We start from the raw sequence: 15,515 nt of genomic DNA, 5'->3' as shown, positions 1-15,515 counted from the left end.
AGACACAATTCATGTACACTTTAGAAATCAGGACAGGGATTACTTTTGAAGTGTGGGTAGTAATGAGTAGCAGTACTGGTGACAAGAACGAGGAGGCTTTTAGAGTGTTGGCAATGTTCTAGTTCTTGGTCCAGTTACATGGACGTGTTCGTTGTTTGAAAATTTGCTGAGTCGAGCTCTTATGATTTGTATACATTTCTATATACATGTTTTACCTCAACGAAAACATAACATCAAATGTAGGAATTTTTCATTATTAGCATTTTTTTTATTTTTTAAATTTCATTACTGATTAAGTTATTACATGTGTCCTTACCCCCCCAATACCCCCCTCTCCCCGCCCCATGCACTCACCCCCCTGTTGTCTGTGTCCATTGGTTAGGCCTATATGCATGCATACAAGTCCTTGGATTGATCTCTCCCCCTTACCCTCACCCTCCCCTACTTTCCCTCTGAGGTTTGACGGTCTGATCTGATCGATGCTTCTCTGTCTCTGGATCTGTTTTTGTTTATCAGTTTATGTTGTTCATTATAGCGTTTATGTTTTTATTTAAGTGTTTCAAATAACGTCATAATAACAATGCTAATCATGGAGAAGTTTAATACACAACTGATAACCACCAGGGTTCCGAGAAATACCAGGGGTTATCTCAATGTAATTGTGAGCATCTGAGCAGGTTTGGCACCTTTGTCTTCGAGGTATTTTTCCTTCCGTTTGGGAACTGTGTTCCAGTTCAGAGAGGTAAAAGCCATCGCTGATCTCTTCACGGACCTGACAAAAACAGCATCTTCTGGGTCATCAAACACAATTCTGAAAAAATGGCAATTATGTCAGAAAAATGTCAATTAGATCAAAATGAATTTTTAATTTAAATATATCAATGCCACATTTTCTATAGTGCCACTAACAAATATATTTGTGGGCTCTACTGACAAATGACTTTCAGGAGAAGTAATGCTATTTTTATTATGTATATTGTTTATTTTAATAATAGAGTTTTTGACCATATTTGGGATCAGCTATTACAGTTTAGGTTTCACAAATGTATACATTCATGTTTTAAACCAGTGTTAAAGGATTAAAGTATTTCTAAATCTTGTATGCATATTAGTATTTTGTATATATTTTGTTGGAATAGTTCCTATATCGTGCTATATTTTATAAATGTGCTTGGGGATAATATTTTTTCAACACTGGATTAAAACAAAATTCCTAAGTTAAAAATTAAAAGAGAGCAATGATTTTTAAATTCATCAATATTCACAAATTTGAAATATTTTTCATAGTTTAATGAAGTATTTGCTTCTGAAAATGTAAATTCCAGTGAGTATAAAATATTAATAATTGCTGTCACTGGGCATATTTAGGGGAACAGTAAACAAGAAAGATAAAGACTCTCATCTATAATAGCTAATAATTATTGTTTTAATTTTTTACAAATCCAGCACATTTTCACTTATTTTAGGTTATAAAAATAACATTAAAGTGTAAATATGTCAAATATGAATACATAGCTTGAACTCATTTATCACAGAAAGACAGCAATTTTTTTCTATCTATTGAAGAGATAGTCATTTTTTTTTATTTACTTAAAATCTACTTTGGGAAGTGGGAGTAATTTAGGTGGGCCAGCAGAATTATGAAATAAATAATCCAATAATGAAGTTAAAATCACTTACTTGTCTACACTATTCCCAAATGCAAAATCTAAAAAAAATAATTTCTAAATTAGTATCTTTCAAATGTTTACTTAGCATTTTAAAACAATTGAGCAGTGCTTTAAAGAAAAAGTCAAGAGCATAGGTCTCTGGTTTTTGAGCAAGAATTTCAATGAATAATTCAATCCATCAAAAACAAACAAACCTTGATACCAAACCCTACATTGAAACTGTCTCTTAGATATAATGCCTTTGGTTTGTCTTAGGTTTTGTGGCAGATTTGTAAATGCAATATACTTCTCAAAACTTACACTTCTCAAAACTCTGAGGACAGAATGCTTAATCAATTTATTTAACAATAGAATCCAAGTGGGAATTTTTTTATCATTGAGATACTGAGTCTCAAGTACAGAAATGGGTCTTTTTTTTTTTTTTTTTTTTTTTAAGATAGGCACATGCATTTACAAATGGAATAATAGACCAAATGAGGAGAAATATTTAGGGCAGTTTAAACCATTTGGATTCTTGGCATTAACTTAAAAGAAATGGAATAAACAAATCCTAGATCACAAGAATCTCCATCTTCCCTAGCCCTGGCGCTCAAAAGCTAGTCCTCAAAGCTTGGCCTTCTTCTGGTATCTTGCAGAGACTGTCATTGCGTTGTTTATTCCTCTTCAGAAGACCTAGTGCCAGGCTAGAGATGGAATGTAGCAGCACCTGTTAGGCCACCAAAGCCCACAGTGTGAGCTCGTGCCAATCCATAAGCAGCAGGGAGCATACAGCCTCTGCCTTAAGAGAGGAGCTCATGGCATCCTTCCCTTCACAAGTGCCAAGTCAAGTCTCCCACAGATCAGAAAGTTGAAGCAAATTAATGTGCAAAATACCACTTTGACTGACTAGCAGAGACGGTGCTCAAACCCAGGGGAATCACTTCAAAGCTCGTGCTCTTGCCTCTGCACTGGTTGTTCTCTAACGGTACTATGCACAGATCACGTGGAAGGCTAGTTAAAGCACGGCTTCCTGGGTCCCAACTGGAGTGATGTCTAACTTAGTAGCTCTCATCTGGGGCAAGAATTAGCATTTGTAACCAATAGTTGCTAAGTGCTGCTGCCGCAGCTGGTTTGGGGACCACACTTGGAGAACCACTGCTTTACACTATACTCTTTTGCATCCAGAACATATCCTCCAGGCATTCCTTCTATTCTATGGGACATATAGGGATAAAGCAACAAGTTAAATGACACTTGGTGGAAACAATCATGCAAATTACATTGTTATAACTGGCCTGGTCTCTTCGAAAAGTCAAAAGTTGGGGAAACAATTTTGGAATCCATTCTAAATTAAAAGAGATTAAAGAGCCATAATAGCCCACTGTAATGACGAATCTTGACTGAATTCTGGCTTGAAAAAGCAGCTATGGAAGCCATCTCGGGGCTAGGAAAATTTGAATATGGATTACATATTCAATAATACAAATGTTACTTTTCTTAGATGTGATAATGGCATTGTGGCTCTATAGGATAATGTCATTTTAAAATTTCCAGGCCAAATTAGGAGTGAAATGTCATGTCTGTGACTGAAGTATTTAAATGGTTCAACGATACTTTTATTTTTCCAGTTTACATAAGGCAAAGTCTAAATGGAGGGTGGTGAATATGGCAGAATATTACTATTGAATATACATGGGCATAAACAGGTATTTAACATTCTTTCAACTTTTTCTATATTAAAAAATGTCACAATAGTTAAGGGAAAAGTCCCGATTTTGCCCTCATTTTTTTTTCTTTTTTTTCTTGCTTGGTCTTTAATAATAATTTAGCTGGTTATAAAATTCTTGGCTGACTATTACTTTTCATTAGCATTTTAAAGGTATTAGATCACTATTTTCTGACTTCCATAATTGCAGTTGGGAAGCTTGTTGTGAATCTACAAATTATTCTTTTGTAGGTAAATTTACATTTCCTCTCTATTTTAAGATAATTTTGCCTTTGATGTGGATTTTTGTTGTTATTAGTCTTATGTCTTTGGAATAATTTTGTCTGATGAATCTAAGGATTTATATCATTTACCAAATTTGGAAAATTCTCACCATTATTACTTCAAACATTATCTTCTGCCCAATTTATCTATGTTTTTGTCCCTTCAGGATTATTAAACTTATATTGAACCTTATCTTTCTAATATTTGCTTATCTCAACAGCTAATTTTCTATACCTTTCTCTCAGCTACATTCTGGGTAATTTCTTTAAAACTCTTTTCCAATTTCATATTTTCCCTCTTGTTTTTAGAAAATCTGTTCTAGAATGTATTTTCATTTTCAAATGTATGCTTGCAAAGTGTCATGAGGAAAAGGTTTTTGTCTTTGTATCTTTTTAAATCCCTCTTTATGATGCCTGATGGTGCAGCAGCCACCTTCTAACCATAAAGCACACTAAGAATAGTAGAATAAAAGATAGTTACATTCTTGAACACTAATGACATCAATGAACTTTACACTAACCTGAAACCCTACCTTTGTACTTCTTTACTATGTGAGAAACATAAACCTCTATTTGTGTAAATCACTACAGTTGGATTTGTTACATACAAGAAATTAATTCCAATTAATAAAATATCAGAATATATTTAAGTTATACTTGCATATAATAACCAAAATATTAACATATTTTGTTAATACTTGCATATTTCTGGGTGGAGAAATTATGGATGATCTTTATTTCTCCTGAATATCTATCTATATAAAAGCCTAAGTAACCATCGCAAGTGAATGAACAACCGAGCAGCAGGCTGTGTAGACTGACCAGGCCAGCAGGGGGGTTAGTGAGGGGCGACCAAATGACTGAGCAGCAGGCTGTGTGGGGCAACCAGGCTGGCGGGGAGGCAGTTAGGGATGATCAGGCAGGCAGGCAGGTGGGTGGTTAGGAGCCAGCAGTCCAGGATTGTGAGAGGGATGTCTGACTGCCGGCTTAGGCCCAATCCCTGGGGGGCTAAGCTGGCAGTCGGACATCACCCAAAGGGTCCCGGATTGAAGAGGGTGCAGGCTGGGCTGAATTTTGTGCACCGGGCCTCTAGTGTTTTCTATATTATCAAAAACTTATAGCCTTAATTGGTGAAACTGTCTAGTGATAGTGGTATAATAACAACTGTAGCTTACTAATTGATCCCTTTATACTGTGCTAGATACTGGGGTAAGGAATTCAGTGCAATATCTTGTTATTATTATATTATCTCATTTAATTTAATATATGTAAATGAAGATAAGACTTGCATATCCCTTTAATTTGACTAAATAAATTAAAAAATATTTGTTTCACTGTGTTGGTATTTTACTTATTATAAATTACAGTTACTATTATTATCAAATTACCCAAAAGTTTGAGTAATTATAATTTCTTTTATTTTTTGCAAAATACCTGTAGGTACTGTCTTGGCTGGTTTTTGCTTTAAAGGTGATCTAGGATTCCATGAGGCATCTACTTTTCCTCTGAATGCTATTGATTGAAGAATATGAGCCTTTTTATGGTTAAAAATGGTAATCATTGATCTTCTTTCTTTTTCTGTAACTTCTAACAAATGCAAAAAGTAATGTTATTGCATAGCATTATAAATAGTTATGCAGAGTAATTCAAAACAGATTTGAACATCTTCAAAAATATAGGGTGTCCCCCAAAATGTATACACACATTTTGAATAATTATAAAGGCAGTGTTTATTAAAACACATTTTGTTTTTAAAATTGAGCTAACAACTGTTAAAGTATACATTTTGGGGGGGACACCTGTATTTTTATCTGAATTACTATATGTGAACATCTTGTCAAAACTAACTTGTGAAGGGCTATCACAGTCATTCCCATAATCTTACAAGAGCCCAATATATGCCCCTCAGGTCATAGGCATGATCAACCCTAACATCTCCCAGGCCCTTTCTAACACATCACCATGGATGACTGACATCACAACTCTGATATATCCCTCCTTTCCTCTGGGCTATGGGAAGAGAAGGCATAAACATAAGGTTTTGATAAATCCTCATTAAGAAGGTGCTCAGTAATTATTAAGAATGTTCAAACCTAGAGACAGAAATATGAGTAGACAGATGGATAAAGCAGGCCTCCGAAAATGTATAACATAATGCACTGACCATTTTTGTGGCTTATATGAATCAGACATACTGGTTTATCTACAATGTCTAAAGATATATTCATAAAGAAGTTATCATTGATTATATGCATTTTAATATATATGTTTACAGAATTTCAAAGTACATGATTTTTAGAACTTAAATAGATGTTAAGAGATTTAGTCCAGTTCTCTCATTTTTGAAATAAGAAATTAAGGTACCAGTGGGTAAATGATTTAGACACTAGTGTCTAAAGCAGAATCCAGAGACCTAGCCTCACACTCAATTAGATGACCTTTCCAAGAGGCATACATTCCTAAAGTCAGGCAGGTTTCATAGAGCAAACCTTTCAACAATCATCTTAAAACTTTCATTCACACAGAAATTTATTTTCAAAGATATTCAAGATGTTTTAAATCACTCAATTATGACTGCCTCTCAAATATTTCTCTGCAAGAAAAAGGTGTCCTTACGATTTCGGTCAAGAAACTCTACTCCTGGAAGGTGGTAGATGATATATAAACGATACAGGTTATACTGGCAAAAAGGGTTTTGGTAGAGACCTGCAAAGATGTCAGATTTCAAAATTAGTTTCATTTATCACTTGGTGAAATATGGACAATCACAGGATGCATATAAAACATAAGGACATGTTGAGCTCTGCTTCACAGACCGAACCAATATCCTCAGCAAAACCTTCCTTATTCAGAGGAGCACTTTTCCTGTCCAGTTCATTCATTCAACAAATATTTTGAGAGCTTATTGTCTATTAGGAACTGTGCAAAATGCAGGGGACATATTGTTGGCCGAAATCCGCAATATGTGAGAAAACTTTTAACACATCCATAAGCTAATTAGTCAGGAAGAACTAGCTATCAGAGGTCTTGATGCTGCTCTTTATCAAATACAAGTATCTGTTCACTTGATTCTCTTCTTCCAGCGTCAAAAATCACAGGGATGCCTGTGTAGAGATGGGCAGAGATGCTGGGCACTGCTCTAATAGTTTTCTTTCTCCACTGAATAACCATTGCACATAGTTCAGAATATTAAATGCCAGTAGCAGCTTCCGATCTCAGCAGGAGCAGAGATGAGCAGGTGTGGATGTTGCATCCCGACTATCTCTGGCCAGGTGCAGGGGGCTCTGATTCCCTGTGTACAGATGCTGGGACACCTCACGAGCCATGCTGGCTAATACAGTGGCAGGGTGTGGGAGGCATGTGGGTGTAGAAGAGTTCCTGGCACTTCTGATGTCATATTCCTTAGGTATCAGCATTTGGAACATTTTAAAAAATCTTCAACTAGGAAGTTGTGAAGGTTTTATTTTAATGGAAAAGGTATTTTCCCTATTCTTATTTAGATAATATTAAACAGGGTTTTTCAATACAATGTAAAATAAAACTTTTATGACTTCCAGTTGGATATCTAGAGCTATTGAATTCTGCCTACATGCATTTTCTAAAAAAATAAAAATAAATAAATTTTAAAAAATGTACTTCTGGGAAATACATCTAGGGAGGACCACTAGATGGCAGTAGCAGAAAGAGCTCCAGTTAGTGTACAATTACTAGTCCACTCTCAACAATGAGGCTCTTTTAATGTACATATTAAACTAAGCAGCACTGCTGTAGCATCTGACCATCTATAAAATACAAGCAGGCTTGATAAAATCATGAAAATATTAAGCATTAGAAATCCACAAAAAACTGATTAACACTTTTGCAACCTAAAGATGGGAGGGCATGCTTAAAACACAATAAACTATTAGGATAAAAACTAAAAAAGCAAATCATCTGGGCATTGTCTCGGTAGTTAATCAAATGTTCTAATATTTGTTGTACAAACGTTTATGGCTAATAAAATCATTACATATAGCTATTCCCTGGGGGAAAACATGAGTTTTTTTAGAAGGATTTAAAGTAGGCAATGGAAGACACCTGGTGCATCATAAACAAAAGTTTTAAGACTGAGGAAAGGCATAAAAGACAATGTAGAATGACAAAAAAAAAATTAAAGAAAGAAAATATGTATGTATTGGGAGTTAAGGAGGGGAAAAAATGAAATTTTCAAGATTTCTTAAGTGAGGGCAAAACTGGCTTGAATTTTCATCTTAAAAGAGAAGGAATTTAAAGTGGTAACAAATAATTATAGCTACAGGACAGGGAATAGAATGGATGTATATTAAACCAGTAATAAGCACAGATTTAAAAAGATCCACAGGGATCATGTATTGTAGTTTGAGCCAGAAAGAGAATAGAAAAAGGACACCCTTTAAGGACATAAAAGTGAAACACAATTGTTTTTAATGAGAGTTTAGGAGGGAGAAAAAGTCACATATTCTTTAGTGCAAAAGTCTGCTCTGGTTCCTATCTTGGAGAATCACATCTGACACCTTGTAATCCTCTCATTCATTATAGCAGCTGAGAGCAGAATTGGCCTTTGCATATGAAGTTAATGGAAGACGTACCAACATCTTCCAGTGACATTACTTCCGTATACCTTGCATATATTCTTTTCCCTCTGAGCACATTACCATATCATCTCTTTTTTATTTTATTTTAAAAATATATATATTTTTATTGATTTCAGAGAAAAAAGGAGAGGGAGAGAGAGATAGAAACATTAATGACAGAGACTCATTGATCAGCTGACTCCTGCATGCCCCCTACTGGGGATCCAGGTGGCAACAGGGCATGTTCCCCAACCACTGAGCAACAATGGCTTGGCTACCATTTCATTTCTTTTCTTGGCTTTTTCTCCTAGTGCTTAGTTAAGTAACATCTTTATGTAAACATGAAAAAAACAAAACAAAAAAACAAACCCACGTCTGGCTTCAGATTTGGATTTACTGCTATTACATTAGTTTAAGAAAATGTCTCAATACTAAAAATCCGATGTGCTTATTATGGTTCCACATTCACCTCATCCTAAAATAAAAGCTAAGTGACAGTAAGTCTGAAAACTCTGCTATTAAGCCCACGCTCTGCTTGAATTAACTTTAAAAAAATAAATAAAATTAAATAATTTGAAAGGCATTTCATCTTTATTCTTCTTCACTTTTTCCTTAGGTCTTCAATTTTAGAAGGAAGCAATCTTATTTTTAACTGTCTTTTTTTTTTTCCTTCTCCTTCTATACTTTTAAGCATTTCACATTTTGGATTTATGAGTTTTGGATTGATGTTACTAAAATTACCATAAATTAAGTTTCTAAGATATGAAACTGGTTTCCTGTGTCTGAAAGTTCTAAAAGCCTTCCGTGATGTATGGGGTACATTCCTTTAGAAAGTATGAAGCAAAATTGCTTACACTTTCACTTTCAATAGGTTAATACTAGTTAATCCGCCTTCCCTCTAGGCTACTTATAGAGTACACCTCAGTGGCGCCAGCACTGTCTTGCTTATCTTAATTTGGGATTCTGAGTCTAAGCAATTTACATTCACACAATATATCAAAATGTCTCTACTACCTTACTGCACACACTTGAATTACATGAGTCACATGTGTGAATCTACTTATTATTGAAACAGAAGAGAAAAAAAAAGTTGTCTAATTAACTGGCTTCAGTGAACGTGCTTAAACTTTTAAAAGAAAATTTAAAATCATAATTTAAATGAACCCAAATGTATTTAAGACCACCTTTGAAGGAAGTTGATGTAATTAATAATGTACCAACCTATCTGTTTTGACACATGGGAAAAATGATAGAGAGAAGCTGAAAGCAGTTGTATTGTGTGCCTACACAGAACAGCCATGGAGGAAGTTCAGATGCCAGTGATCAGACACCAAGATTTTAAGGTTCTGGCTCAAGGTTACTTAGTAAGGTCATCATCTCCATGATCATCACCATCTTATTTTAACTAAACTCTGTGGCCACTGAATACCGCTAAAGCAGGATCTGAACCAGGGGTCCTTAAACTTTTTAAACAGGGAGCCAGTTCACTGTCCCTCAGACCGTTGGAGGGCCAGACTATAGTTTTAAAAAAACTATGAACAAATTCCTATGCACACTGCACATATCTTATTTTGAAGTAAAAAAACAAAACGGGAACAAATACAATATTTGTATTTGCATGTGGCCCGTGGGCCGTAGTTTGAGGACCCCTAGTAGTGCCGAACAGAGTGGAGGGGTCAGGATATTTTCATCTTCAGGACATACAGCAGTGAAAAACCCAGCTGGCTCTTATTAGTGGGGGACTGTCCTGTTTTGTTATTGGAGGGGTGGGCCTACCTTGAAGGCAATTTCAGGTAAAAGAGGTCTAAATGAAGAGACCTCTGAGATCCCAGTCCCACCCTGATCTCTGAGTACCCCTCCTCATTCCCTGGCTGTTTGCCCGATGAGGAGAGGTAGAAAACGTTGAAGAACAGAACCTGTGGGAAATGAAGACCCTATGTTGAAAAGGGCACTCTCTGTTTTCAATGGTGAATCCTTATAGCTCTGCTAAGAAGCAAGTTTTAAACATTATGCAATGCCGGCATCTAAGTATCCTCTCCAATAGTGAAGCTAATGAAACAGAGAAAATTGGAAAGACATGCGGAGACTGAAAGTTTAAGAGCACAAATACGTAAGGACTTTCTTGCTGTTGGTGTTTTGTTCCCTCTGTGCCAGGAGAAAGGCAGGGGCCTGAAAGTTAGTGAATGTCATCAGCCAGGAAGTGTGTCCTTGACACAGGCAGAGCCTGCTGTAGGAGCGTGGAGCTGGGAAGGGAAGAGGAAAATGGAGCTGGGGAAAGAGGGCGTGGAAAGGTAGACCGCCTGGAGAGAAGAGGTGGGGCCCTCCTGACTTAGCTAGGAAGTCAGGAATCCAGTTTCCAGGACCTCACACTCTGCTGCTGGTTTCAGGCCTCCCTGAAGTTCCCAGGCGTGGGTCTCCTGGGCCATCTCTTGGCAGTTCTCCTCAGAAATGCCAGTGGAGGGTGCATGCTGAAATGGATTAGAGGTTTACCTTCAGGCAATCTTCTCACCCTCGGAAGAACTTGCACTTGAAGTGGAATAATAACACTTTAGCATTTTATATGGTTTTACAACTTGGAAAGACAAAAATTTTAAACATTTCAAAATACATGCACTTCTCATAGCTAATGAGCTGAATCTAATCTGTGATTGCAAACGAGGTTTATAGAAAATCTGAGGACATTACTGCACAAATACAGTTATCAGTTCAGTAAATGCAAACATTTTTCCCCATATAATTTCTTGAATGAAAATGGGGCAAATGCTCAAAATGTGCAAACTTGCTCCCAAGAGTTTTTAAAAAATGCTTTTTATTTGTTAATTGGGCACAGCATTTTCTCCATTTTAAAATATGATTCCACTACAAGATTCTCAGTTGGAATGATTACAGTTCTAGAACTTGAATTCCATCATTAAGCTGTTGTGATAGGTAATACTATGGACATTGTATTACCAGGTTGAGAAAAGCACTCCTTCACCACACTCAGGACTGACACAGTTCAGTGTTCAAATACACACTCCACAGACAAGCCGCCCGGGGCTGGTGGAGACCCCCTCATTCCTGGCGCCGGCACATTATCTTGTTGACTCTGACCGGGGAAACCTTGATGGCTAACCTCCAAATTCAATATTGTAAAATAAGTTTGCTTAGACTGAGTTCTTACCTTGAGCAAATTATCCAATTAGTTTTGAATCAAGCCCTTTCAACTCCAAGAAATACTTAGCCTGACAGTCATAAAACTGCAAGTTCCATAAAGGTCCAGGGAAGGTCTTTTCTGTTCACTTTTGTGTCCCCATCTAGCAGAGTGCCACATTGTGATACATGATAAATATTCATTGAATCATCATTTAACAAATGAATAAGTGATAAATATTTGTTGAATGAATGAATAAATAATAATGGGGGGGAAAATGAGGCATAATTGTAAGTTTCAGCATTTCTTAGTAGTTTGTTTAAAGCTCTGAGCCTTGTATTTTCACCACTAAAGAGGGAATATTTCTAATTATGTCAAAGGATTTCTGTGAAGATTTGAATCAGAATATTCTATGAAAGCATTTTCTCAATAGTAAAGAATTCAATATGTTATTATAATGATCATTATTTAAAAGGTCAGTTATATTTTTAATTTATTTACTATTCAGCAGAATTTCTAAATTGGGCATCTTAACCCATTATCTAATTAACAAATCAACAATAAAGTAATTTTTGTTTTTGTTGTTACTTCAAAATAGCATTAATGTCAAAAAATGCTTTTTTTTAAAAAATAGCTTTTACGGAAATAGCTGAATAGTCGAAGCAATCCTGAGAAGTGGCTATTAGCCCATTTTATAGAAAAGTGAAGACAAGTGAGAATTCCGGGTCTAGCATGACCAGTCTTTTAATCACAAAAGCATTTGTTCAGCACAGAAGGGCCAGATAATTCAAACTTGCAAGCAAATTCTGAGTCTTTCACAGACCTTCTCATATCACAAAAGTAAGCATGAAATTGCCATGAACTTGGTGTAATCTTAACATTTGGGTTTAAAGAATTCACTTATAAGCACATGAATCATTTCTCCTAAATACAGCACATGTAACTGATTAACACTGAAAATATATGAAAACTTTGATCACTGTTAATGTATTGATCTGATTAGAACCTCCACCATCAATATCAGTTTACACGTATTCAAAATACTGTCTCAGACAATATTGAGAAATGAATGGAAAATGAATAGGAAACAACATTCATTTCATGACATTATTTTAAAAAGTTTTCAAACTCTAAAGTTTGAAAACCCATTCATTGTTCTGAGCGTCTTTTCCCTCAGCACATCTAGAACCATTTGGCCTGTAATGCGATTGTGTATGGGTTTATTTACCCATACTATAAGCTTATTGAGAGTAGGAACCGTGTATTATTTGTTTTTCCAATCTATTTCATACTTATGCTTCCTTCCAATACTGAGGCCAGTTTCTTGCTGGGTGTGATTCAGTATTCATGAGTGAAGTTTGCTGTTCACCCAGTTAAAGCTTAAATACAAATTTACTTTGGGGGGAGAGGGGTGTCAGCTTTATGAATATAATTCATCCACTTTAATTATACATAATTCATGCTTTTTAGTATACTCACAGAGCTGGGCAACCATCACCACAGTCAATTTTAGAACATGTTCATCATCACAGAAAGAAACCCCACACCCCTACTTCTTTAGCTGTCACATCCCAGTCCCCTCATCCCCCTGCCCTGGGAAAACACTGATCTATTTTAAAATAGTTCCCTGTCAGTATTGCTTTCTTGATAGATGGCCATGTCATATAAATGGAAGCATATAATATGTGCTAAAACTTACTTCTGAGCTAAAACCCAAACCACTGATTTAAATGTGTAAAACATCTTTTGTCACTTTCATTTGGCATGCCATATAATTCCACAAAAAATTTTTTTTTCCTACCTATTATTCTTTCCAAAACATATTTTTAAAAGGAACAAGATCTAGTCTTGTTTTCAGGAATATCTAAGTATTTTAGTTATTGATCTAATTTAAATAAGAAAATTAAAAGATGTCCTGTGTTTTACTATTTTAACTTATAGCCATATATAAAAGTGCAAATTAATACTTAGGATCTTCAGATTTAGCATTCCCTTTAATTCCTTCACTGTTGCATCGATGTTTGTTAACTCATTGTGGTGCAGCAGGAGTATATGCAACGAAGGCAAATAGTGCAGGCCTAAAAAAAATTTTTACAAGACTTTAAATACTTTTAATGCCAATTAAACACACTAAAAGAATACATTACAGCTGGTGAAAGAATTATTATCAATAATATTATGAATTACCATTAAGAATAGAACAAAGCATAAGAATTCAATTAATTGAGTATAAAGTGGTAATGTAGAATCAATTTCTTTTCATTGTTTTTGTTTTACAGCTTTTTTTCTGTAGTAATGATTTATTTTATTTTAGAAGGGTTATTTTCTTTTTTGTTTTGTCCTATTTTGCCAATGTTACTTAGATTTATAATGCCAATCAAGGGAATACTCATTCAATTCAATATCTTTCCCCAAAGGTGAAGGGATTAGTCAAAGAACATATATGCATAACCCATGGACACAGACAACCTATGGTGATGGTCAGAGGGAAGGGTGGGGTGTAGGGGCTGGATGGAGAAGGAACATGAGGGGAATGGGAACATCTATAATAGAGCCAACAATAAAAATAACCCCTCCCAAAATATTTTCTTTACACTATACAGAACCAAATATTCGTATCATTTTTGTTGATTCTAAATTTGTGATAGCCACATCATACCTTAATTGGCAAACTTTTCTTCCTTCATGGGACATGGTAGATATTAAAATTTGACATTTTGATTCTATTATAATAATATTAAAGAAAAATGTTTTGTGTTGTACCTCTTCATATTTCATGGACATAGTACATCATGTACTTTTATACCTGGTTTGAAATTGTCAGTTTAGAGATTGTTGCATATATAAAATTAATTCATAATGAAAAAATTTGACTGGTAAAAATTACAACCAATAAAAAACATTAAGACTATTTATAAAGTTGTTATATTTATAAATGCTCCCAAATATTGTTAAAATGTGTTTCCATGGTATATAGTTTGTGTCCAACTGTGCAATAAAATGGCAAAATTTCTGTTAAAAATATTCATTTACCTTTTGAATATCAAGACACAAGACAAGATTGCATTAAAACTAGAGCACCGGCCTGAGGACTCAAGGGTCCCAGGTTTGATTCCGGTCAAGGGCATGTACCTTGGTTGCGGGCACATACCCAGTAGGGAGTGTGCAGGAGGCAGCTGATAGGTGTTTCTCTCTCATCAATGTTTCTAACTCTCTTTCCCTCACCCTTTCTCTCTGTAAAAAATCAATAAAATATATATATTTTTTAAAAAACTGTAATTAAAAGAACATTTCTTAAAATGAAATGTATATAATGCTAAAAATTAATAGATTCCATCATAAATTTTCAACAGGAATGTTAAAACAGATTTTTGCATGCCATTAGCAATGGCAAAGTTAAAAGTTATTACTTAACTGAAAATTCATTCAATCAATAGAGAAAATTTAGACATACCTTCTATTTCAATAATTGCATTGTTGTTTAGATACAATTCTGTCAGACAATAGTTTCTAGTTAGAAATGTTATTTCATGGAGCTGAAAATGAGAGTTAGAGAACAATTTACTTTCTACAATAATTATATATCCATATGCATATAAAATTATAGTAAGACTAAAGGCCTGGTGCCTGGCCAGTGATCAGGGCCGATCGGGGCCTTCTGGCTGCTGGCCGGAGCCTTCCCCTGGTGGTCAGCACATGTCATAGCGAGTGACTGAACTCCTGAGGGGACACTTTGCATATTAGGCTTTTATCTATATAGATCATAGAAATTAGATGTTTGCTGTTATTTTTAATTATTTGTGACCTTTGGTCTGGGCTATGAATTTACATCTCGATTGTCTTTGACGACAGTGTGGTATAAAGGATGTTTTTAGATAATTTAATATAAACCCCTCTTACCATATCTCAACCCTTGCATGGTTTCCAAAGCTTCTGTAAAAGGGCCCTACCTAGACATTTTGCTCTAAAAATATTTCTCACATTCTTTCCCATACAGACTCATTGGATCTGGAAAGTATAGATATTTGGAGTGCTAGTATTAAGGTAGTGTTATATTCTAGATGAGTTGGTCAGAGTAGTCCTTAAAGAGGAGGTAATATTTGAACAAACTCTTTTTTAAAATACGTTTTTATTGATTTCAGAGAGAGGTGG

At 35.2% G+C, this 15,515-nt stretch overlaps 1 protein-coding gene across 2 annotated transcripts in view; it reads right to left on the bottom strand.

The window, feature by feature from the left end:
* Positions 1 to 365: 365 nt before the first annotated feature.
* LRRC72 (leucine rich repeat containing 72) overlaps positions 366 to 15,515 on the bottom strand; it is a 115,594-nt gene continuing 100,444 nt past the window's right edge. The window contains exons 5-10 of one of the 2 annotated variants that reach the window (XM_059712470.1): positions 14,818 to 14,899; positions 13,331 to 13,441; positions 6,255 to 6,344; positions 5,073 to 5,225; positions 1,681 to 1,708; positions 366 to 811 (exon numbers count right to left, since the gene is read on the bottom strand). In XM_059712470.1, the coding sequence (XP_059568453.1) occupies positions 646 to 811; positions 1,681 to 1,708; positions 5,073 to 5,225; positions 6,255 to 6,344; positions 13,331 to 13,441; positions 14,818 to 14,899 (630 nt within the window). In that variant the 3' untranslated portion in view covers positions 366 to 645. The remainder of the gene's footprint in view (positions 812 to 1,680; positions 1,709 to 5,072; positions 5,226 to 6,254; positions 6,345 to 13,330; positions 13,442 to 14,817; positions 14,900 to 15,515) is intronic. The other variant, XM_059712471.1, reaches the window with a different exon arrangement.

The sequence above is a fragment of the Myotis daubentonii genome, chromosome 10 (genome assembly GCF_963259705.1).
Source record: "Myotis daubentonii chromosome 10, mMyoDau2.1, whole genome shotgun sequence".
NCBI lineage: Eukaryota > Metazoa > Chordata > Mammalia > Chiroptera > Vespertilionidae > Myotis > Myotis daubentonii.
The sequence above is the reverse complement of the archived record's forward strand: the minus strand, read 5'-3'. Positions and strand labels throughout refer to the sequence as shown.